The sequence below is a fragment of the Diabrotica virgifera genome, chromosome 4 (genome assembly GCF_917563875.1).
Source record: "Diabrotica virgifera virgifera chromosome 4, PGI_DIABVI_V3a".
Classification (NCBI taxonomy): Eukaryota; Metazoa; Arthropoda; class Insecta; order Coleoptera; family Chrysomelidae; genus Diabrotica; species Diabrotica virgifera.
In genome coordinates, this window is record NC_065446.1 from 228375600 (window position 1) to 228394751 (window position 19152).

The window sequence follows — 19152 nt, forward strand, 5'->3', positions numbered from 1 at the left end:
TATAGAAAAAAAAAATGGTGAAACTTTTAATTTTAAGAAAAACGTTGTTTAATTTTTTTTTTATTTTTATGGTAAAATTGCGATTTTGACAAATTTGATTTTTTTATAAAAAATTAAGTAATCGTGTGGGGAAAAAATAAATATGTCATTTTATTTGCCTATTTGTCTAATTTGTAAAATTTATATTAGAGTTTTCAAAAAGCGTATACAGGGTGAAATTTTTTTTAAGACCCAAACGAACTAATTTTTTAAAGCCGGACCTGATTTTTTTCTAGTTTGAATAAATCAGTTGATTAGGTGGTACGTAATAGTGTAACGATTGACCAAAATGAGAGACACATCGATCTGACCGTTCAAAAATTATGACGAATATAAATTTCTGTCAAAATGCGAAACTCGCCCTGTATATTATTAAACAATGGGAGCAGACACTTTTTAATGGTCATTTGTTATTCCCCATAGGGGCCTCTATACGAGGTAGAAGTATGTACAGTTCCTCATGACTCACCCTGTATATTTTAACTTAGAGAATAAAAGTTTATTATTTTTAAACATATTCAATTGTTTAAACCAGAGGTTCTCAATCTGTGGTACATGTACCACTGGTGGTACATATCATTATTGGCGGTGGTATACAAAACACAGAAAAAATTAAAATAGTAGTACTTAGTAAGTATTGATAATACAATTTAAAAATATAGGTGGTACCAAAAATAATAAAAATGACTGTAGGTGGTACATCACTCATAAAGGTTGAGAACCACTGGTTTAAACAATATTTCACAAACAATAATCAAATTAGTTTGATTTTTGTGGAATTAAAATATTAAAATACAACAAACTATAGAGTAAGAAAATAATATAGTATTAGATAAAGTTTGGAAGAAATTTTGGTGGAAATCAACTTGTGTGAATCGAACACCGCTGTCCTGCGCGTAGCACCAAAAATTAATGTTTATTTAAAAAAATTCCTTACGCCGTGGTAGTTAATCGATTTTAATTTTGCAAATTGCAAATGAAAGGTACAGTATTCTTCTATATCTAAAAAAATGTTTAACTTGCTAACTGCTTTTCAGTCCTGCACTAATTTGAAAAAATGAATTTTTTTGCGAAAGCTGGATTGCAAAATTTATTTTGCAAAATCTATTAAACCGAACTTAATGAAATTGACCGTATTGTTTTAGTATATCATAAAGTTTTTCTGAGTTTTTAAAGATGGAGCTACTACAAATAAAATGGTATCTTTGGATGGTAAAATGATTGTAAAAAGCAATAGTTTTAAGTACCTAGGATCGGTATTACAGAGTAATGGAGAAATAGATGGAGATGCATGCAGTAGAATTAGGGCTGGATGGATGAAGTGGAAAGAAGCGAGTGGTGTGTTGTGTGACAGAAAAATTCCAATGAAGCTGAAGGGAAAATTCTATAAAACAGCCATAAGACCAGCTATGATGTACGGAACTGAATGTTGGGCAGTGAAAAACAAAGAGGAACAGCGAGTGCATGTGGCGGAAATGAGAATGCTTAGATGGATGAGTGGAGTGACAAAGAAGGATAAAATTAGAAATGAGTATATTAGGGGAAGTCTAGGTGTGGCACCAATTGATGCCAAAATGAGAGAGCATAGGTTAAGATGGTTTGGTCATGTTCAACGTCGAGACGTTAACCACCCAATACGAAGAATAGCTGAAGTGCAGATTCCTGGAAGGAGTAGGAGAGGAAGACCAAAGAAGACCTGGGGGGAGACGATAAGGCAGGACATGTTGGTAAAGGGGATTAACATTGATATGGCCCAAGATAGAATTGTGTGGAGAAATGCAATTAGGGAAGCCGACCCCGCATAGGGATAAGGCAAAGAGAATGATGATGATGATGATGAAAGTTTTTCTGAGTAAAATATAAAGGTCCAAGTGTAGCGTAAATGGTTGAAAAACGTAAAATGCGAATACCTGTTTTTTTTTGTTTTTTTCGCAATTATTGCTATTTTGCAACAAGGGTGACAATTTTTAAAACTTTTAACCAATGCTATATTGTAGGGAATTTAATTACGCAACTTTTATGTTAGTGCAACTTTTCTCGGAAGTGAATACTTCCGTTATAATAAAAAGTTATAATAAAAAAACGATGAAAAAATCGAATTTTTCCTTCATTTTTTGACATTTTGATTATTTAAACAATGTTCCGGACCTTTTTGAGTGGGAGGATAACTCAATTATTATTATATGAGTTAATTCCAAGCAATTTCTGGAAAAAAAAAATTGAGTCACCTCTCAACGTCCATCTCAAAACAGATGCGCCCTGGACTAGTACTTCAGGATGGTTCTCAGTTTTGCAGAAAAAAAATTTATGATGGACTACTATCTTCGGTCATACGGAAAAGGTCACCAAAACGGTCCAAGCTTAAAAACAAAAATGGTTTCAGCAGGACGGGACAACCTGTCACACAACCAGGGATTCTCTTCGAATACTGCGCGATCATTTTGGGAGATTGCCACTCACCAGACCTAACGCTACCTGATGCGTACATAATATGGAAAATGCTGAAGGAGGCAGACCAGTCACTGAGGCATACCGATCCACCGTCGAACATTCCAGAATTGCAGACTAGAATTAAAGATTTTTTGTGCCAGAGGGCATCTTTAACATCTGTTTTATCGAGAACGTCATCATGGACAATGTTTGCAAGGCTATTAGGGCAGTCAATGAGGATATTTGGCTCCGAATTCGATCCTACTACATCGATTTACTTGATATTTTCAGAGTAAGTAGGGAATAGGTCAGGAAACAAAGTCTACCCCATGCCGATGTGCGCTTTTATCTTGGGGGTGGTTCCCACCCCACTCCCTTCTCGGGGGTGGAAAATTTGTTGGTTGAAAGAACCACGGAAGTGGCTAGAGAACCTAATTCTAAGCAAAAACTGTTCTATAATTTTTTTAAACTTAACTTTTTGAGTTATTCGTGGTTGAAAATTGGCCATTTTCATTGAAAAATGACACCTTTTCGGACGGTTTTCTGCGAATACCTTAAAAACTATGCATCTAACAAAAAAACTATTAAAATATTTTTGTAGCTTATAAAAAAATAAAGAGACTCGTTCCTTCATAAATCTTTTAGTTATAATACAAAAAGTGATATGGTAGGTGAGAAGAGTGTTTTTTTGGTGCATGCTCAAATCGGTGTATTCTACTTGAAAGAAGACTACCCAGAGCTATAAGAAAAGAAGAATAGAAGATACAATATGCATCCATCACCTATCCGCTTATCTAGATAGATAAAATTCCAACAGGATTCTGTGTACTCAAATAGAACAAAATAGAGATGTACTCAAATATAAGTACATAGAATGAAATACGGAAATACAGCTTTAGATTTAATTTAATTCAGGCTCCACCACCATCGGTCGACATGTTTCTTCTCTTTGAAGTCTTCACGACCACCTGTGGTGTACCCTGATTCAGGACACACCGTGATACTTGATGATGGTACACCACAGACGGCGGTGTGCCATCGGGACACTACCGTCATACAATCAGGCGGTGACTCTAAAAAGAAGAAAGACTGATTTGGAAAGTAGCTCAGTCTTAGCAGTACGTTAAAGATTTGTAGTATTGCTGTCATTCTTTTTTTAGTCAGTTTTTGCACTATATCGCCGGTTATTAGGGCATAGCCCGGTGCTTTTTTGGATTAATTTCGTGTGCAATTATTACATCTATTATTGCTTGTTTGAAAGTTCCTTATGGACTGTTCCATTTGGAGAGGTGACTCCAGGTATTTTTTATCTCATCCATGTCTTCTTGTGTACTCTCTACATTATTTGGTTGAAATACACACAATGCAAAAGTCTAAGGATATTTTAATAATTTGACAATACCAATGACAGAAATTTCATGACCATATAAATTTGCTTGTACTATAATCTAGAGTGCCATGTATTAAGAGTATAAGTCAAAAATGAAAATTTTTTATTAGGACTTTTCAAAGTCTTTTTTACCACTGATGAAATAACTATTAGAACTCAATATGAAAATGGTGACGAAATATGATCAATAAATTAGTAATTAACTATTTTACTTTCTACTTTTGTGATACCTTATTAATTATATAATTCAATATACAGTGAGCACGTAAAGGTTGTAATAAATTCATTTTCTCGAGAATTGACGACTTTGAAAAAAAATCCTGAAACAGGTCAATTTTTATTTTTAAATTGCCATTTTTTGACATATGTATCATACTAGTGACGTCACCCATCTGGGCGTGATGACGTCATCTATATTTTTTTTAAATGAGAATAGGGGTTGTGTGATAGCTCATTTGAAAGGTAATTCAATTCTCTATTCAGTAATATAAACATTAACATAATTATTTATACAGGGTGTCCAAAAAAATTTTTTTTAAATTAAATTTATTGACATAAAAAGAAGAATGTATGTAATTTATTTATCTCAAAATACATTTTACTGCTATCAGAAAACAGGAAATGATGTTTATTTGACAAATGAATATCGTTTTTTGCTTAAATTCAATATTAAAGCCGCCACCCACCTTCCTCTTGACAGATTGAACATTTAATTTAAGCGACGAGCAATGATTATCTTTCAAATACACATTTTTTTCTGTTTTCTGAGAGCAATAAAATGTATTTTGGACTAAATACATCACATGCATTCTTCTTTTTATCTCAATTAATTTAATTAAAAAAAATTTTTTTAGACACCCTGTATAAATAATTATGTAAATGTTTATATTACTGAATAGAGAATTAAATTACCTTTCAAATGAGCTATCACACAACCCCTATTCCTATTTAAAAAAATCATCGATGACGTCATCACGCCCAGATGGGTGACGTCATTATAGTCTGTTCGCTAAACTCAGACGCAACTTTCTAGATATTTTAGTCGGTAATTTTGCCAATTTTAGTAAAATTGGCAAAAAATAATTACTAAGCAGTTAATATTCACTAAATAGTTAGTAATTTTGCAAATTTTTGCAAAATTGGCAAAAAACAAAAAAAATATCGACTAAAATATCTAGCCAGTTGCGTCTGAGTTTAGCGAACCGACTATAGTATGATATATATACCAAAAAGTTGCAATTTAAAAATAAAAATTGACCTGTTTCAGGATTTTTTTCCAAAATCGTCCATTCTCGAGAAAATGAATTTATTCCAACCTTTACGTGCTCACTGTATAGAAGAATCCCCAAAAATCTTTTTTATGACATACTCTTACTACATAGCACGTTAGAATTGTTGATATAGACACTCACTTCTTATCAAACAAAATTGTAAAACTGATAGTAATACGTGTTTTAGAATGTTTTTTACAAGGGACAAAAAAAATCGACATTTTTATGTTTTGTTTATTTTTAATTTTAGTCACTTTATACCATTCTTGCTTAATGGGTGAGTTAAAGATATTGTCTTTTTACCATGCAACGACAACATTTAACGTTGGACGAGATGAATAGAGCCGTGGGCGTCCTTCAAGCTGGTATGCGACAAACTCAAGTTGCTGACCAGCTGGGTGTCTCCCAAAGCGTCGTAAGTCGTTTGTGGCGTCGGTTTAGAGACACTGGGAGTCCAGCCGAGCAACATCCAGGACGTGGTCGCTCTAGAACCGTCGCTCAAGACCGATATTTAATTTTAAATGCCAGAAGGCAGCCAACAATCACAGCACCCGAGCTGGTTAATGAATTACAGCTTGCACATAATGTAACAATTAGCCGCAGTACTGTGAAGAATCGTCTCAATGAAGCCAATCTTTGTAGTCGGCGACCACTGAGATGTCCACCTCTATCTAGAGGCAATCGCGCTGCAAGATTAACCTGGTGTCAAGAGTTTCAGAATTGGACTGACAATGACTGGGCCACAGTTTTGTTTAGTGACGAGTCTAGATATGGATTTCATCCAGATTCTCGTCGGACAAGAGTTTGGAGAGCTATTAAGAGAGCTTCTGAGAGAACAATGGACACAACTACCTCAAGCAGACATTAACAATGTGATTCGGAGTATGAACAGTACATGTAGAGCTGTGATAAACCAACGTGGTGGCCATACTTTATTTTAAGTTTATATTTCGGATTTTTGGCATTTTATGGTGGTATGTGAAACATGGGTGATTTGCAATATATTTTTTTGCTCCAATTTTCTGTTTTTTTTTTGCAATTTATGGTTTTTGACATATTAAACAACAATTTAAACTACAAATTTTGTATTACTTTTTTTAAGTTGATTACAGATAAACAAAATACGTCTATTTATATAAATATCCCTAGACTTTTGCGTTGTGTGTACATTTGATAAGTGAAGTGCAAATGCATTGGCCTTTTCTTTGTCGTTTCTAGCCCATTTCCCCTGTTGATCTTTTAGAACAAGAACAAAAATAAAGCTGTCTATTTTAAAAATTCATGGGAACCTTATTTTACGAATGGCCCTCGTACATTAAAATAAGTGTTAAAAACTGTAAATAAATTAAAAATAAACATTAGGCGGCGTTCATACTCGGACGATATCCGAGAACCGATATTTTATTGCCACGATATATTGCTAGGAAGCTGCGACAAGCACAATTCTCTTCAGTTACAATTTGGTATAAAACAGACGAATCACTCTGCAGCGCTACTCTGTGGATCCACAAAATAGCTTCCAATTATTAGCCATAAATTCTTATGTAAATTAAACGTGCCATACCACACGAGCGACAGTGGCTGGCCACAGTAGCCACGGTCGGCGATCCTCGCCACTGTGGCGTCCATTACAAAATCATTGGGGATACAAAAATCGCCTGTTTCAGCCACTTTGAGGATCTACAGAGTAGCGGTGCAGAGAGGTTCGTCTGTTTTAAACCTTATGAGCTCAAGTGAGGAAGACGTTTCAGTGGCTATTGGCTTAGGCGTAGAATGAGAAGAAAAATAAAATACTGGGTACATCTCTATAATCTTATCAAGGCGCACCATAGCTCAGCTGTTGTTTCCAGAGAGCTGTATCAACACGAATTATTAAAGTTCAAAGACCTGTATCTTTTATTTCTGATGCAATTTCCCTTCATGTAGTGCTCGTCACATATGTCTTACTGTAAGCAGGAAGGGAATAGTTCCAGATGATCTGCCGAGCTTTCACTAAATTAATGAAAAGATTCACAGTATGTACTGTCTTCTTTTCTGCCCGACATGTTAAACAGTTTGAAATATAGTATGAAACAAATCGCGAGGGCGACCGGCATGTAGCAGTTCGAACGATATAAGTGAACCTTTTTTATCGTCTCTATTAAGATTTTAAGTATTTTTGTTTGTGCGTATCGGCTATCGGTTACGATATATCGCTTATAGTCGAGGAAATGAAGCATTTTGGCTCGCAATTTTTTCGTCCAGCATGGATTTACTTGAAATTTTCACAGAAAGTAGGGAATAGTCCAAGGATCATTTTCTATATCATGCCGCTGTACGCTAAAACCTTGGGGGTGGTTGCCACCCCATCTCGGGGGTGGGAATTTTTTATTAAATTTTAACCATGTAAATCGATGTAAAACATGATTCCAAGAAAAAAAATGTTTTACATTTTTTTCGTAAAACTAATATTTTTCGAGTTATTCGCGGTTGAAAGTAACAGTTTTTCGACGAAAAAATCCACTTTTTAGACAGTTTTTTGAGAATAACTTGAAAAATATGCATTTAATAAAAAAAAACTGTAGCTATCGAAATTGTGTATTTTAGTAACAAAAAGCAAATTCTTTTTCTATAATATTTTTTCGACCAATACAAACCGCGATACGGCAAGTTAAAAGTTAGTTTTTTCGTCAAATGTATAATTTGAAATATTCAAAGCCAAATAACGGGAAAACGTTGCATTTTTCGAGGAAAACTTAGATTAACCTTTTTTCAAGCATACAATTATACCTTTCAAAAGAACAAAACAAGAAGGGTCTCGCATAAAAATTGAATGACTTATGATCAAAAAGGTGTCGGTACCTGCTTTTCTTTATGAAAAAATCAGTGAAAACAACCCTCTAACTACCCTCCTAATTAAAAATTGGTCTTCACCTTCCTGTAATTCCTTTTATATTTGTATTATCAATACACCCAAGAAGTTTGACCCATTTAAAAGGCCTAATTTTAGAAAAATTGGAGTTTAAAGAGAAATAGATTTTTTGCAATTTCGTATTTTTCACCATTTTCTTCAAAATATCTCCGAAAATACTAGAGATACGAAAATAAAATGATACACCACTAAATTGTAGCTTTTTATAGCTGTTTAAAACCTCTATTTACGAGCAAACACCCCCTTATCGAGCCCTTTAAACCCACCCCAATTAAAAACTAAGGGATCTTACGGAATTTAATTTACATAGTCTTATAGCTCTTCAAAAATCCTACAAAATAATTTTTGAAAAAACTTTTCATCGCCAAAAATAAAGGAGCTATGTTTATAAAACGAATTTTTTTTTTTCGAAAAATTCGAATAGTCCGCTTATAGAACATTTTCAATGTATATAATACCAGAGAACTAGTTCGTATACTGGAAGATGACTAAAAAACTATTTGTATTTGTACATATTTGTAAATTCGTATTTTTGTGTAAATAAATGTTTTTGTAATTCTTTACTTCTACTTTTTTTCTGTATAGTCGAGGAAATGAAGCTGAAAAAATGGCAAAACCTCGCAATTTTTTCGTCCAGCATTGATTTGTACAAAAATTTGGGTTTAGGCTCATTACACCCTCTAGCTGATTTTCTATATTGAGCCGTTGTACGCTTTTGGTTTTTTAAGGGTGAAAACTACCCCTAATTGTAAAAAATTATAAAATAACATTTTAAACTTTAATATTGTCAACATTTGGTTCTTATTAGTTACATAATGATTGTTTTATGCTTTAAGATATACTATCATCATATTTCAACCCTTAAAACCACCCCCTTGTTGGATCTATATATAAAAAATTACTTATCCTAAAAGAATAATTTCGGCTTGCATCGATTTACATAAAAATTTGGGATTAGGATCATCTCACCCTGTACTTCATATTCTATATCATGCTTAAGGGCGATGATTATTTTTAGGGGTGCAAACTATCCCTTATTGTCAAAAATTATATAAAAACAATGTAAACTTTAATATGGGTAAAATTTGGTTTTGATTGGTTAAATAATGATTGTTTTATACTTCAGGATATAATATCATAATATTTCAACCCTGAAAAACCACCCTTAATAACATTACAGTTTTTATAAGTAGATGTTTTAATAGATCTATACAGAAAAAAAGTAGAATTAAAGAATTGGAAAAACATTTATTTACACAAAAATAAGAAATTACAAATATGTACAAATACAAATATTTTTTAGTCATCTTCCAGTATACGAACCGGTTCTGTGGTATTATACATACATTGAAAATTATCCATAAGCGGACTATCCGAATTTTTCGAAAAAAAAATTCGTTTTATAAACATAGCTCCATTTTTAGCGATAAAATGTTTTTTTCAAAAATAACTTTGTAGGATTTTTGAAGAGTTATAAGACTGTGTAAACTAAATTTCGTAAGATCTCTTAGTTTTTAATTAGGGTTGGTTTAAAGGGCTCGAATAAGGGAGTGTTTGCTCGTAAATAGAAGATTTAGACAGCTATATCTCGCTAACTGTTTACCGTAATGAAAATCTATGCACAAGGGAATTTTAGTTATTAAAAAAGATACAATTTAGTAGTCTATCTTTTTTTTGTATCGCCAGTATTTTCGGAGATATTTTGAAGTAAAAGGTGAACAAAGGGGAATTCCAAAAAATTAATTTTTCTTTAAACTCCAAGGTTTCTAAAATTAGGCCTTTTAAATGGGTCAAACTTCTTGGGTGTATTGACAATATAAATATAAAAGGAATTACAGAAAGATAAAGACCAATTTTTAATTAAGAGGGTAGTTAGGGGGTTGTTTTCACTGATTTTTTCATAGAGAAAAAGCAGGTACCGACCTTTTTTTTGATCATAAGTCGCTTAATTTTCAGACTAGAAACTTTTTGTTATTATTTTTTGAAAGGGCTAACTAAATACTTGAAAAAAGTTTATTTAAGTTTTCCTCGAAAAAGGCAAAGTTTTTCCGTTATTTTACTTTGAATATTTCAAATTATGCATTTCACGAAAAAAGCTAACTTTTAACATGCCGTATCTCGGTTTGTATTGGTCTTAAAGATATTACAGAAAAAGAATTTGGTTTGTGTTACCAAAAAAATACAATTTTGATATTTACAGTTTTTTTGATTAAATGCATATTTTTCGAGGTATTCTCAAAAAACCCTCTAAAATAGTCGATTTTTTCATCGAAAAACTGTTACTTTCAAGCGCGAATAACTCGAGAAATATTAGTTTAACGAAGAAAATGTAAAAGACATTTTTTTCTTAGAATTACTTTTTACATCGATTTACATGGTTAAAATGTAATAAAAAATTTCCGCCCCCGAGATGGGGTGGCAACCACCCCCAAGAACTTAGCGTACAGCAGCATGATATAGAAAATGATCCTTGGACTATTCCCTACCTTCTGTGAAAATTTCAAGTAAATCCATGCTGGACGAAAAAATTGCGAGCCAAAATGCTTCATTTCCTCGACTAGTATAGATCTATTAAATTATCTACTTATAAAAATTGCAATGTTATTAAGGGTGGTTTTTAAGGGTTGAAATATGATATTATATCCTTTAGCATAAAACTAATCATTATTTAGCCAATCAAAACCAAATTTTACCCATATTAAATTTACAATGTTTGTATATAATTTTTGACAATAAGGGGTAGTTTACACCCCTAAAAATAATAAACGCCCTTGAACATGATATAGAATATGAAGTACAGGGTGAGATGATCCTAATCTCAAATTTTTATGTACATCGATGCAAGCCGAAATTATTCTTTTAGGATAAGGCAATTTTTTATCTATAGCTCCAACAAGGGTGGTTGTAAGGGTTGAAATATTATGAAATCTTAAAGCATAAAACAATCATTATGCATGATGTAACTAATAAGAATGAAATGTCGACAATATTAAAGTATAAAATGTTAATCAAAAATGAATAACCATTTTCAATTTCGTTGCAAAACGAAAATACAGCCGAACCATATTCCAGTCTAATCAGAGAGTGCCGCAAGCACCTCTACCGGTTTCGAAACTTATTAGTCTCTCATCAGGAGGCACATATGCTGCCCTCCCTGATCCAACCAAAACAAACCCCAGCGTGCAGTCCCGAACTGCAACGAACGAAATGGCATAGATGCCCTAGCGGCAACTGCTAGCAAAAAGACTAAGTTTTCACTCTAATGGAATATAGAACATCCCACCAGAATGTGGAACCAGAGAAGGTTACCATTGTTTTCATTCTGGTGGGATGTTATATATTCCATTAGAGTGAAAACTTAAGTCTCTTTATAAAATGTTATTTTATAATTTTTTATAATTAGAGGAAGTTTTCAGCCTTAAAAAACCAAAAGCGTACAACGACTTAATATAGAAAATGAACTAGAGGGTGAAATGAGCCTAATCTCAAATTTTTGTACAAACCGATGCTGGACGAAAAAATTGCGAGGTTTTGCCATTTTTTCAGTTTCATTTCCTCGGCTATTATCTTTTATCACCCGAGTACGAAGCCGCCTAGTAGAATAAGATACATATAATTACTGATACTCACCCATCTCCCATTATGACCATCCACGCTACAGACGAAAAATTCTTAGGTGCTGCATGAACATGTCCGTGTTTATGCGAATGGCCGTGGTGCTCGCTCTTATGTTCTCTTACAATTACAGTATAGTCATCATTTTTGTGTTCGGGAGTTAACATCTTATTAGCTTCAGTACATATGTTCATATCAGAAGGGCAGTCCAGGTTCTGGTTATTGGGTTCCATTTTCTCTAGGGTAGAAGATTTAGAAATTTTTTGAGTATCTGATTTGGAAGCGGGGTCCAGGACAGTAGTGGCCGTTCTGTCCGTGTCATAGTATGTATTGTCTTTAACAAATAAATACAAATTTTGTACAATAGGTTAATGATATTCAGGGATATAAAAAGTACATTTATTTAAATAGTTAAATGAGCCATCGAAAAAACCGTCATTGAGAATAAACCTTTTCTTGTTATGGATTGCTAGTCAGTCTCGCATAAGAAATGGTTTGGCTCATATGAGCCCTAACAACTAAATGAAACAATGCAGCCATTGTTTTATTACACAAGAAAGGTGACATAACAGATCTAAAAAACTACCGTCCTAACAGTTTGCTATCATACATATCTAAATGCCCGGTTGCACCAACAGATCTTAAGCTTAAGTCGAGAATATCATAAGAATTAAAATAATATAATTATAATATATTACAATAAGAATACCATAATATAATAATAGATATAATTGATAATAAGGTAAGAATATAAAATTATGGTGCAACGTAAGTGATACTCAAGGAGGCCCTATCTATAAGTAGAGCTTAGCTAAGCTGGAGCTTAAGATCTGTTGGTGCAACCAGGCATAAACTTTTCACAAGAATAATCAAAAAGTCTGGAGGCTAAGTTAGACCTCTATCATCCTAAAGAACAAGCTGGATTTAGATCCAGGTATAGCACCAACGACCACTTACTGGTAATAAAAAACCTGATAAAGAAGTCTGCAGAATACAATAAACCACTGGCACTGATATTCGTGGACTACGAGAAAGCATTCGATACCATAAGCCAGCAGAAAATATTAAAAGCATTGACAGAATGCTGAATAGAACTACACGCTACACTAGCATATCAAATATACCTACTAAAAGGCAACGGCTAGGTAAGACTATCTGAACACCAAACAAATAAATTCTGTATACAGCGAGGAGTACGGCAAGGAGACACCATCTCACCAAAGCTATTCACAAGCGTTTTAGAACACACTTTTAAGAAGGCAGATCTGAACGAATATGGTATCAACATAAATGGGGAGAAGCTCAGTCATTTGAGATTCGCAGATGACATCGTCCTTATACCCGATCGTATGGATGATGCAGTAATAATGTTGAACAAATTATATCACGCTTCCTTAGAGGTCGGACTAAAGATTAACATCAACAAGACGCAAATAATGACTAATCTGGTGCTAAATCGTAATATTGTTGTTGATGGAATGGATATTGAGCAGACTGCATCTTATAAGTACCTACTTGGGACATTAAATTCGGTTGGGAAGAGATAACCAGACGTGCGAGCTCCCAGGTCGCATTGGATTAGCGTGGGCAGCGTTTGGTAAACTGAACTATCTATTTAAATCGGACTTACCCATATGCCTGCAAAGGAAAATCTTTAACCAGTGTGTGTTGCCTGTACTCACTTATGGAGCGGAAACATTAACACTCACAAAAAAGGTACTGAACAAGATTCGCTTAACTCATGAGGGCTATGGAGTGCCCTCCCCGAGAGACCGAATCGCGTTGCTAAAGTGGAATTGGGCAGACCACGTCGCCAGATTGTCAGACAACCGATGGACAAAACGTATTGTCGAGTGGAGGCCACGAGAAGAAGCACTACGGAGCAGAGGACGCCCACCAACCAGATAGGTCGATGATCTGAAGCATGTTATCGGTAACTGGATGCAAGCCGCACAAAACAGAGACAGATGGAAAGAGCTGAGGGAGACCTATGTCCAGCAGTGGACGCATACGGTTGATGATGATAAACAACTAAATGTTCGGAAAAACGAAAGTTTTTTAAAAACGTTCCTCTCCACAACCTATCTTATTGAATTAAAGAACGAGATCAACAATATATTAGTCTATCATTAATAATAAAATATTGAAATGGCTTGGTTTCTATAATGTACCGGGTGGTCCAATAAGCCGATCTCTCGGCTATATATCAGAAACTATTCATGTTATAACTTTAGGAGAAAAAATTCCTTAGTAAAAGTAGCCAAGAGAAATCGCTGGAAATAACTTTCAAATTTCTGGGTTAACCGCTAGGGGGCGTAACCTGTGAAGAAAAATTTGAAAACCAGTTTTTTGTGAAATATGCCCAATTATACCAAGTGTTAAGTAATTAAACTAGAAAGAGGCCTAAATTCTGCACAAAGTTGTTCAAGTACTTTTTTTTTTATTTTTTCAAATAAAGGGTGGGGGAGAGTGGGAAAGTATTTGTGGATAAATACCTATAACTTTGGTTTGGATCAACCGATTTTAACGAAATTAATGTCATTAAGAGTGTGGTTGAATTAATTTACATCTACTATAAAATAATTGCATTTTTTAGTGTTTATTGTCATAGGTAGAGGGTACTTTCGAATAGAAAAAATTAAAATTTGTTTTTCTTCAAAATGTTTAACGGAAACACCTATTTATTGTAAATTATAATGGAACTGGATTAAATTCGTAACAAAATGGCGCAAACCGCATGTTGATAGCTTTTGTCGAACTCGAGATATGAATAAAAACGCATAAATATAAGTAAGTATAGTATTGACTTACCCTGTATTATAAATTAAAATAAAAAGTAAGTCAGTAGGTACTATCAAATTTTTTTATAGCAGAAGAATCTTAATGATTCCTATTTTGACCATTGTTATTTCATACGATTAAAAATAGTTTTTTCGAAACTTAGTAGGCTACGACAATGAATTTGTTCATATTGTTTATTTATTATTTATTGTTTATTTATTGTTCATATTATTACAGCAGTCAAAACATTGTTAAGAAGTGTTAGGTATATTATAATTCGAATTGAATTGCACTTTTTTCAATAGATATTAATATTGGTAATATTAGTAATTAATTATCAGTACTAATAATTCGTGATAAGTATGTCAAATGCAGAATTGTATTATATAATTGGAGTTTATTTCGAATGTCACCAAAATGTCGCTATTACCTCACGTATATATTCTTTAAGATATCCTGACAGGAGACATTATGGCAAACAAGTATTTGAAAGAAATGCAAGAAGATTAAGAGAAACTGGTAGTTTTCATTGTCCTTGTTTTAAACGACGTAGTAGAGGTATGACCGAAGATAATTCAATCAATGTTCTTGCTTTAATTCAACAGAATCCACATATTATAAGTAGTAGGCAAATCTCTATAGAATTAAACATACCCAAAACTACTGTTCTAAGGATTTTAAAACATCACAGGTTGGTTTTTCATATTATAAAGTGAACGTTTAGGTCAGAAACTTGGAATTCCCTTTAAACTTTAGATTCAACTGTTATTTTAATATTCCGATAAAAACGGCAACACGGCGCTTTTATCCTTTTATCCGTTTCTTAAAAATACTTATGCAAGATTTATCTTGTGAAACAATTGAGAATTTTTCAAGATTTTTTGAGTTTTAGTAAATATAGTAGTTTCTTTTTCACCAATATTTATTGTTCTGTTTTTTAGACTGCATCCTTATCATGTAGTTCTTCTCTACCAAGCTTTACATGAGAGAGGTTTTGATGCAAGGTTGGATTACTGCAATTGTATGTTAGGTCTGCTAGAAGAACAACCGCAAAAGCGCATATCATGTCAAAGATTTTGTGGACAGACGAGGCTACGTTTAATAGTGCGGGTGGTGTTAATCTGCATAATATGCACTATTGGGCTGAAGAAACTCCGCACTGGATACAGGAGGTGCAGCTTCAAGGTAGATGGAGTCTTAATGTTTGGTGTGGTATAGTTGATGGAAATATCGTAGGTCCATATTTCTTTGATAAAACTTTAAATGGCGAAACATATGTGGATTTTCTGGAAAATCAGTTGTCTGTTTTATTGGAAGATATTTCCTTACAAACAAGAAGAGATATGATATTACAACATGACGGGTGTCCTGCGCACTTTTCCAGGCGAGTTCGAGTTTATTTGTATGCAAGTTATCCAAATAAATGGATTGGAAGGGAAGTATATTTTCATGGCCAGCTAGATCTCCAGACTTAACATGTCTGGACTTTTATCTGTGGGTAAGATTGAAGGACTTCAGTTTGGTGTACCAAACTCGACCAACCACGCGAGACGACATAAAACAGAGCATTATAAACGCAATAAATAGTATAACAAATAGTTTACGCGCGAAAGATTACATCTTTGTGTGGACAGCGATGGAAAACAATTTGAACATTTAATATTGGGACATTAAGTTTTAATGATCGAGATATTTGTATGATCTTTCTTTTACAAATTTAATTTTAAGTTATAATAAAGGGTGAGTCAATACTATACTTACTTATGTTTATGCGTTTTTATTCATATCTCGAGTTCGACAAAAGCTATCAACATGTGGTTTGCGCCATTTTGTTACGAATTTAATCTAGTTCCAGTATAATTTACAATAAATAGATGTTTCCATTAAACATTTTAAAGAAAGACAAATGTTAATTTTTGTTATTCGAAAGTACCCTCTACCCATGACAATTAAAACTAAATGCAATTGTTTTATAGTAGATGTAAATTGAATCATCCACACTCTTTCTAATGACACTAATTTCGTTAAAATCGGTTGATCCAAACCAAAGTTATAGGTATTGATGAACAAATACTTTCCCACTCTCCCCCACCCTTTAGTTGAAAAAATAAAAAAAAAGTACTTGAACAACTTTGTGCGGAATTTAGGCCTCTTTCTAGTTTACTTATTTAAGACTTGGTATAATTGGGCAAATTTCACAAAAAACTGGTTTTCAAATTTTTCTTCACAGGTTACGCCCCCTAGCGGTTAACCCAGAAACTTGAAAGTTATTTCCAGCGATTTCTCTTAGCCACTTTTACTAAGGAATTTTTTCTCCGAAAGTTATAACATGAATAGTTTCTGATATATAGCCGAGAGATCAGCTTATTGGACCACCCGGTACATTCTTTCACGGTCTTTGCTCTAAATTTTAAAGAACCGCTTGGAGTGACATGAAATTTGGCATACGCATAGCTTACATGTCAAAGAAAAAAAGTAATATTGTGCCGATGTGTGCTTTTGCCCTGGGGGTGACTTTCACTCCCTCTTGGGGGTGAAAAAATATATGTCCAAAATAAGTCCGGAAATGGGTAAACTGATTAATTTTAAATAACTTTTGTTCTATATAGCTTTTTCGCCAAGTCAACACTTTTCGAGTTATTTGCGAGTGAATATGTTCATGTTTCAACAAAATAACCACATTTTTAGACGGTTTTTCGCAAATAACTCAAAAAGTAAGTATTTTGTCTAAAAAAACGTTCTTAGCAAAAATATAGCCCGTAAAAAGTAAAAAAAAATGGTGTACGCGTTAGGTCTCTGGACCTCGTAGAACCAGAGTTATAGGCAATGAAAAATAGATTCATATTCACCAAATTTCAAATAGAATATTTCGAGTGAAATATCCAAAAAATTAAGCACTTTTTGGGGAAAATCCAATATAACTTTTTTAAAGTGTTTAAAAAAGCTTTATTTCTGTTTTTATAAAAAGTTTCTGGCATTAAATTTAAGTAAGTTACGCTCAAAATAAAGTTGGTCCCTTTTGTTTTGGCAAAAAAAATCGGGAAGACCACCCCCCTAATTAGCAACTTAAATGAAATTAATCGTTACCGCTCCACAAATTATTTTACTAATGTTGTGTTTATATGATCAGTAAGTTTCATCGATATAAAGTGCTTATTTTTGAAAAAATTTGGTTTTAAAGTAAAATTTTTAACTTTGAAAAATGGGCTTTTTTTCAAACTAACTTAAAAATTGGTTATAGACAACAAAAATCTCGAAAAACAAAAAAAGTCAGCATTGCTTTTCTGAATATCATGTATTTTTTTTGTTTTTCTGTTAGACAAAAATTGATTAAGATTTGGTGTTTCTAAATTTGCATACATTCGTGATCAGTGACTCGTTCAACCCCTTTTAACTACAGTCCTTTCAAAAATAAGGACTTTGAACCGATGAAACTTACAGATCATATAAACAATACATACACGAGTCAAGAAACTTGTGAAGTCGTAACGATTAAGTTCATTTGAGATACTAATTAGGGGGTAATTTTCCCGATTTTTTTTACAAAAAAAGGGGACTAACTTTATTTTGAGCGTAACTTGTTTACTTTTGATGCTAGAAATTTTTTTTTATAAAACAAAAATTAAGCTTTTTTAAACACTTTAAATAAGTTGTAATGAGTTTTCCCCGAAATGTGCTTCATTTTTGGTTATTTTACGTTAAAGTATTCCGTTTGGAATTTGACGAATATGAACCTATTTTTCATTAGCTATAACTCTGCTTCTACTAGGTATAGAGACGTGATATATACACCATTTTTTTAAATTTTTTACAGGCTATATTTTTGCTAAGGATGTTTTTTCGACAAAGTACTTACTATTTGAGTTATTTGCGAAAAACCGTCTAAAAGCGTGGTTATTTTGTTGAAAAAATGAACATACAAACTGGCAAATAACTCAAAAAGTATTGACTTAGTGGAAAAACTCTATAGAACAAAAGTTACTTAAAATTAGTCAGTTTATCCATTTCCGGACTTACTTTGGACGAATATTTTTTCACCCCCAAGAGGAGGTGAAAACCACCCCCAGGGCAAAAGCACATATCGGCACAATATCACTTTTTTTCTTTGACTTGTTAGCTATGTATATGCCAAATTTCATGTCAATCGAAGCGGTTCTTTAAAATATAGAGGTTTTGCAATATTTTACCGTTAAAGAACGTACTATAAACTTTGGATTGCAGTGTTGGCGAAAAAATAAACGAAAATATTGCATACTATCGTTGCAACTAAATGTTCGAAATTATTTATACTCTGTTTTTAAACTAGGAGGAGTAATTCAAAATTTACCGCGCCGTAATGCTTGTTTGTAATTTCTCCAACCTCAGGTAAGTTTACTCCACTGTTGTGAAAGTTTGACACTATTGAAATTTATGAAATTTTGACACTACTGGCATTTCATAAGTTAATTAAGTTATATCGGCGTTTTTTTTTGTATTTTCTGCGTTATTTCTTTTAGAACTCTTTAGCGACGTATTAGTATAATATAATATTTATGGATTACCGTCGAAGGCCGACATGATCAACCAAAAAAGAAGATGAATTTGCCGATTTTTCTAGCGACATTATTGGGTGTGAATCTGCCTTTTGAGTTTACTCATCCTGGTTTAAAAATAGGGTTTTTTTAACAGTTTTTTTATAGTTACTGTATATAAAATAAATTGACGGTTACTTGTAA

General features: G+C 33.2%; 1 protein-coding gene across 2 annotated transcripts in view; it reads right to left on the reverse strand.

Moving 5' to 3' along the window:
- The window catches only part of LOC114327390 (zinc transporter ZIP6), a 182896-nt gene that overhangs the window by 17155 nt on the left and 146589 nt on the right, over positions 1 to 19152 (reverse strand). The window contains exon 6 of one of the 2 annotated variants that reach the window (XM_028275989.2): positions 11672 to 11894. In XM_028275989.2, the coding sequence (XP_028131790.2) occupies positions 11672 to 11894 (223 nt within the window). Of the gene's footprint in view, positions 1 to 11671; positions 11991 to 19152 lie in introns of both variants that reach the window. The other variant, XM_028275987.2, reaches the window with a different exon arrangement.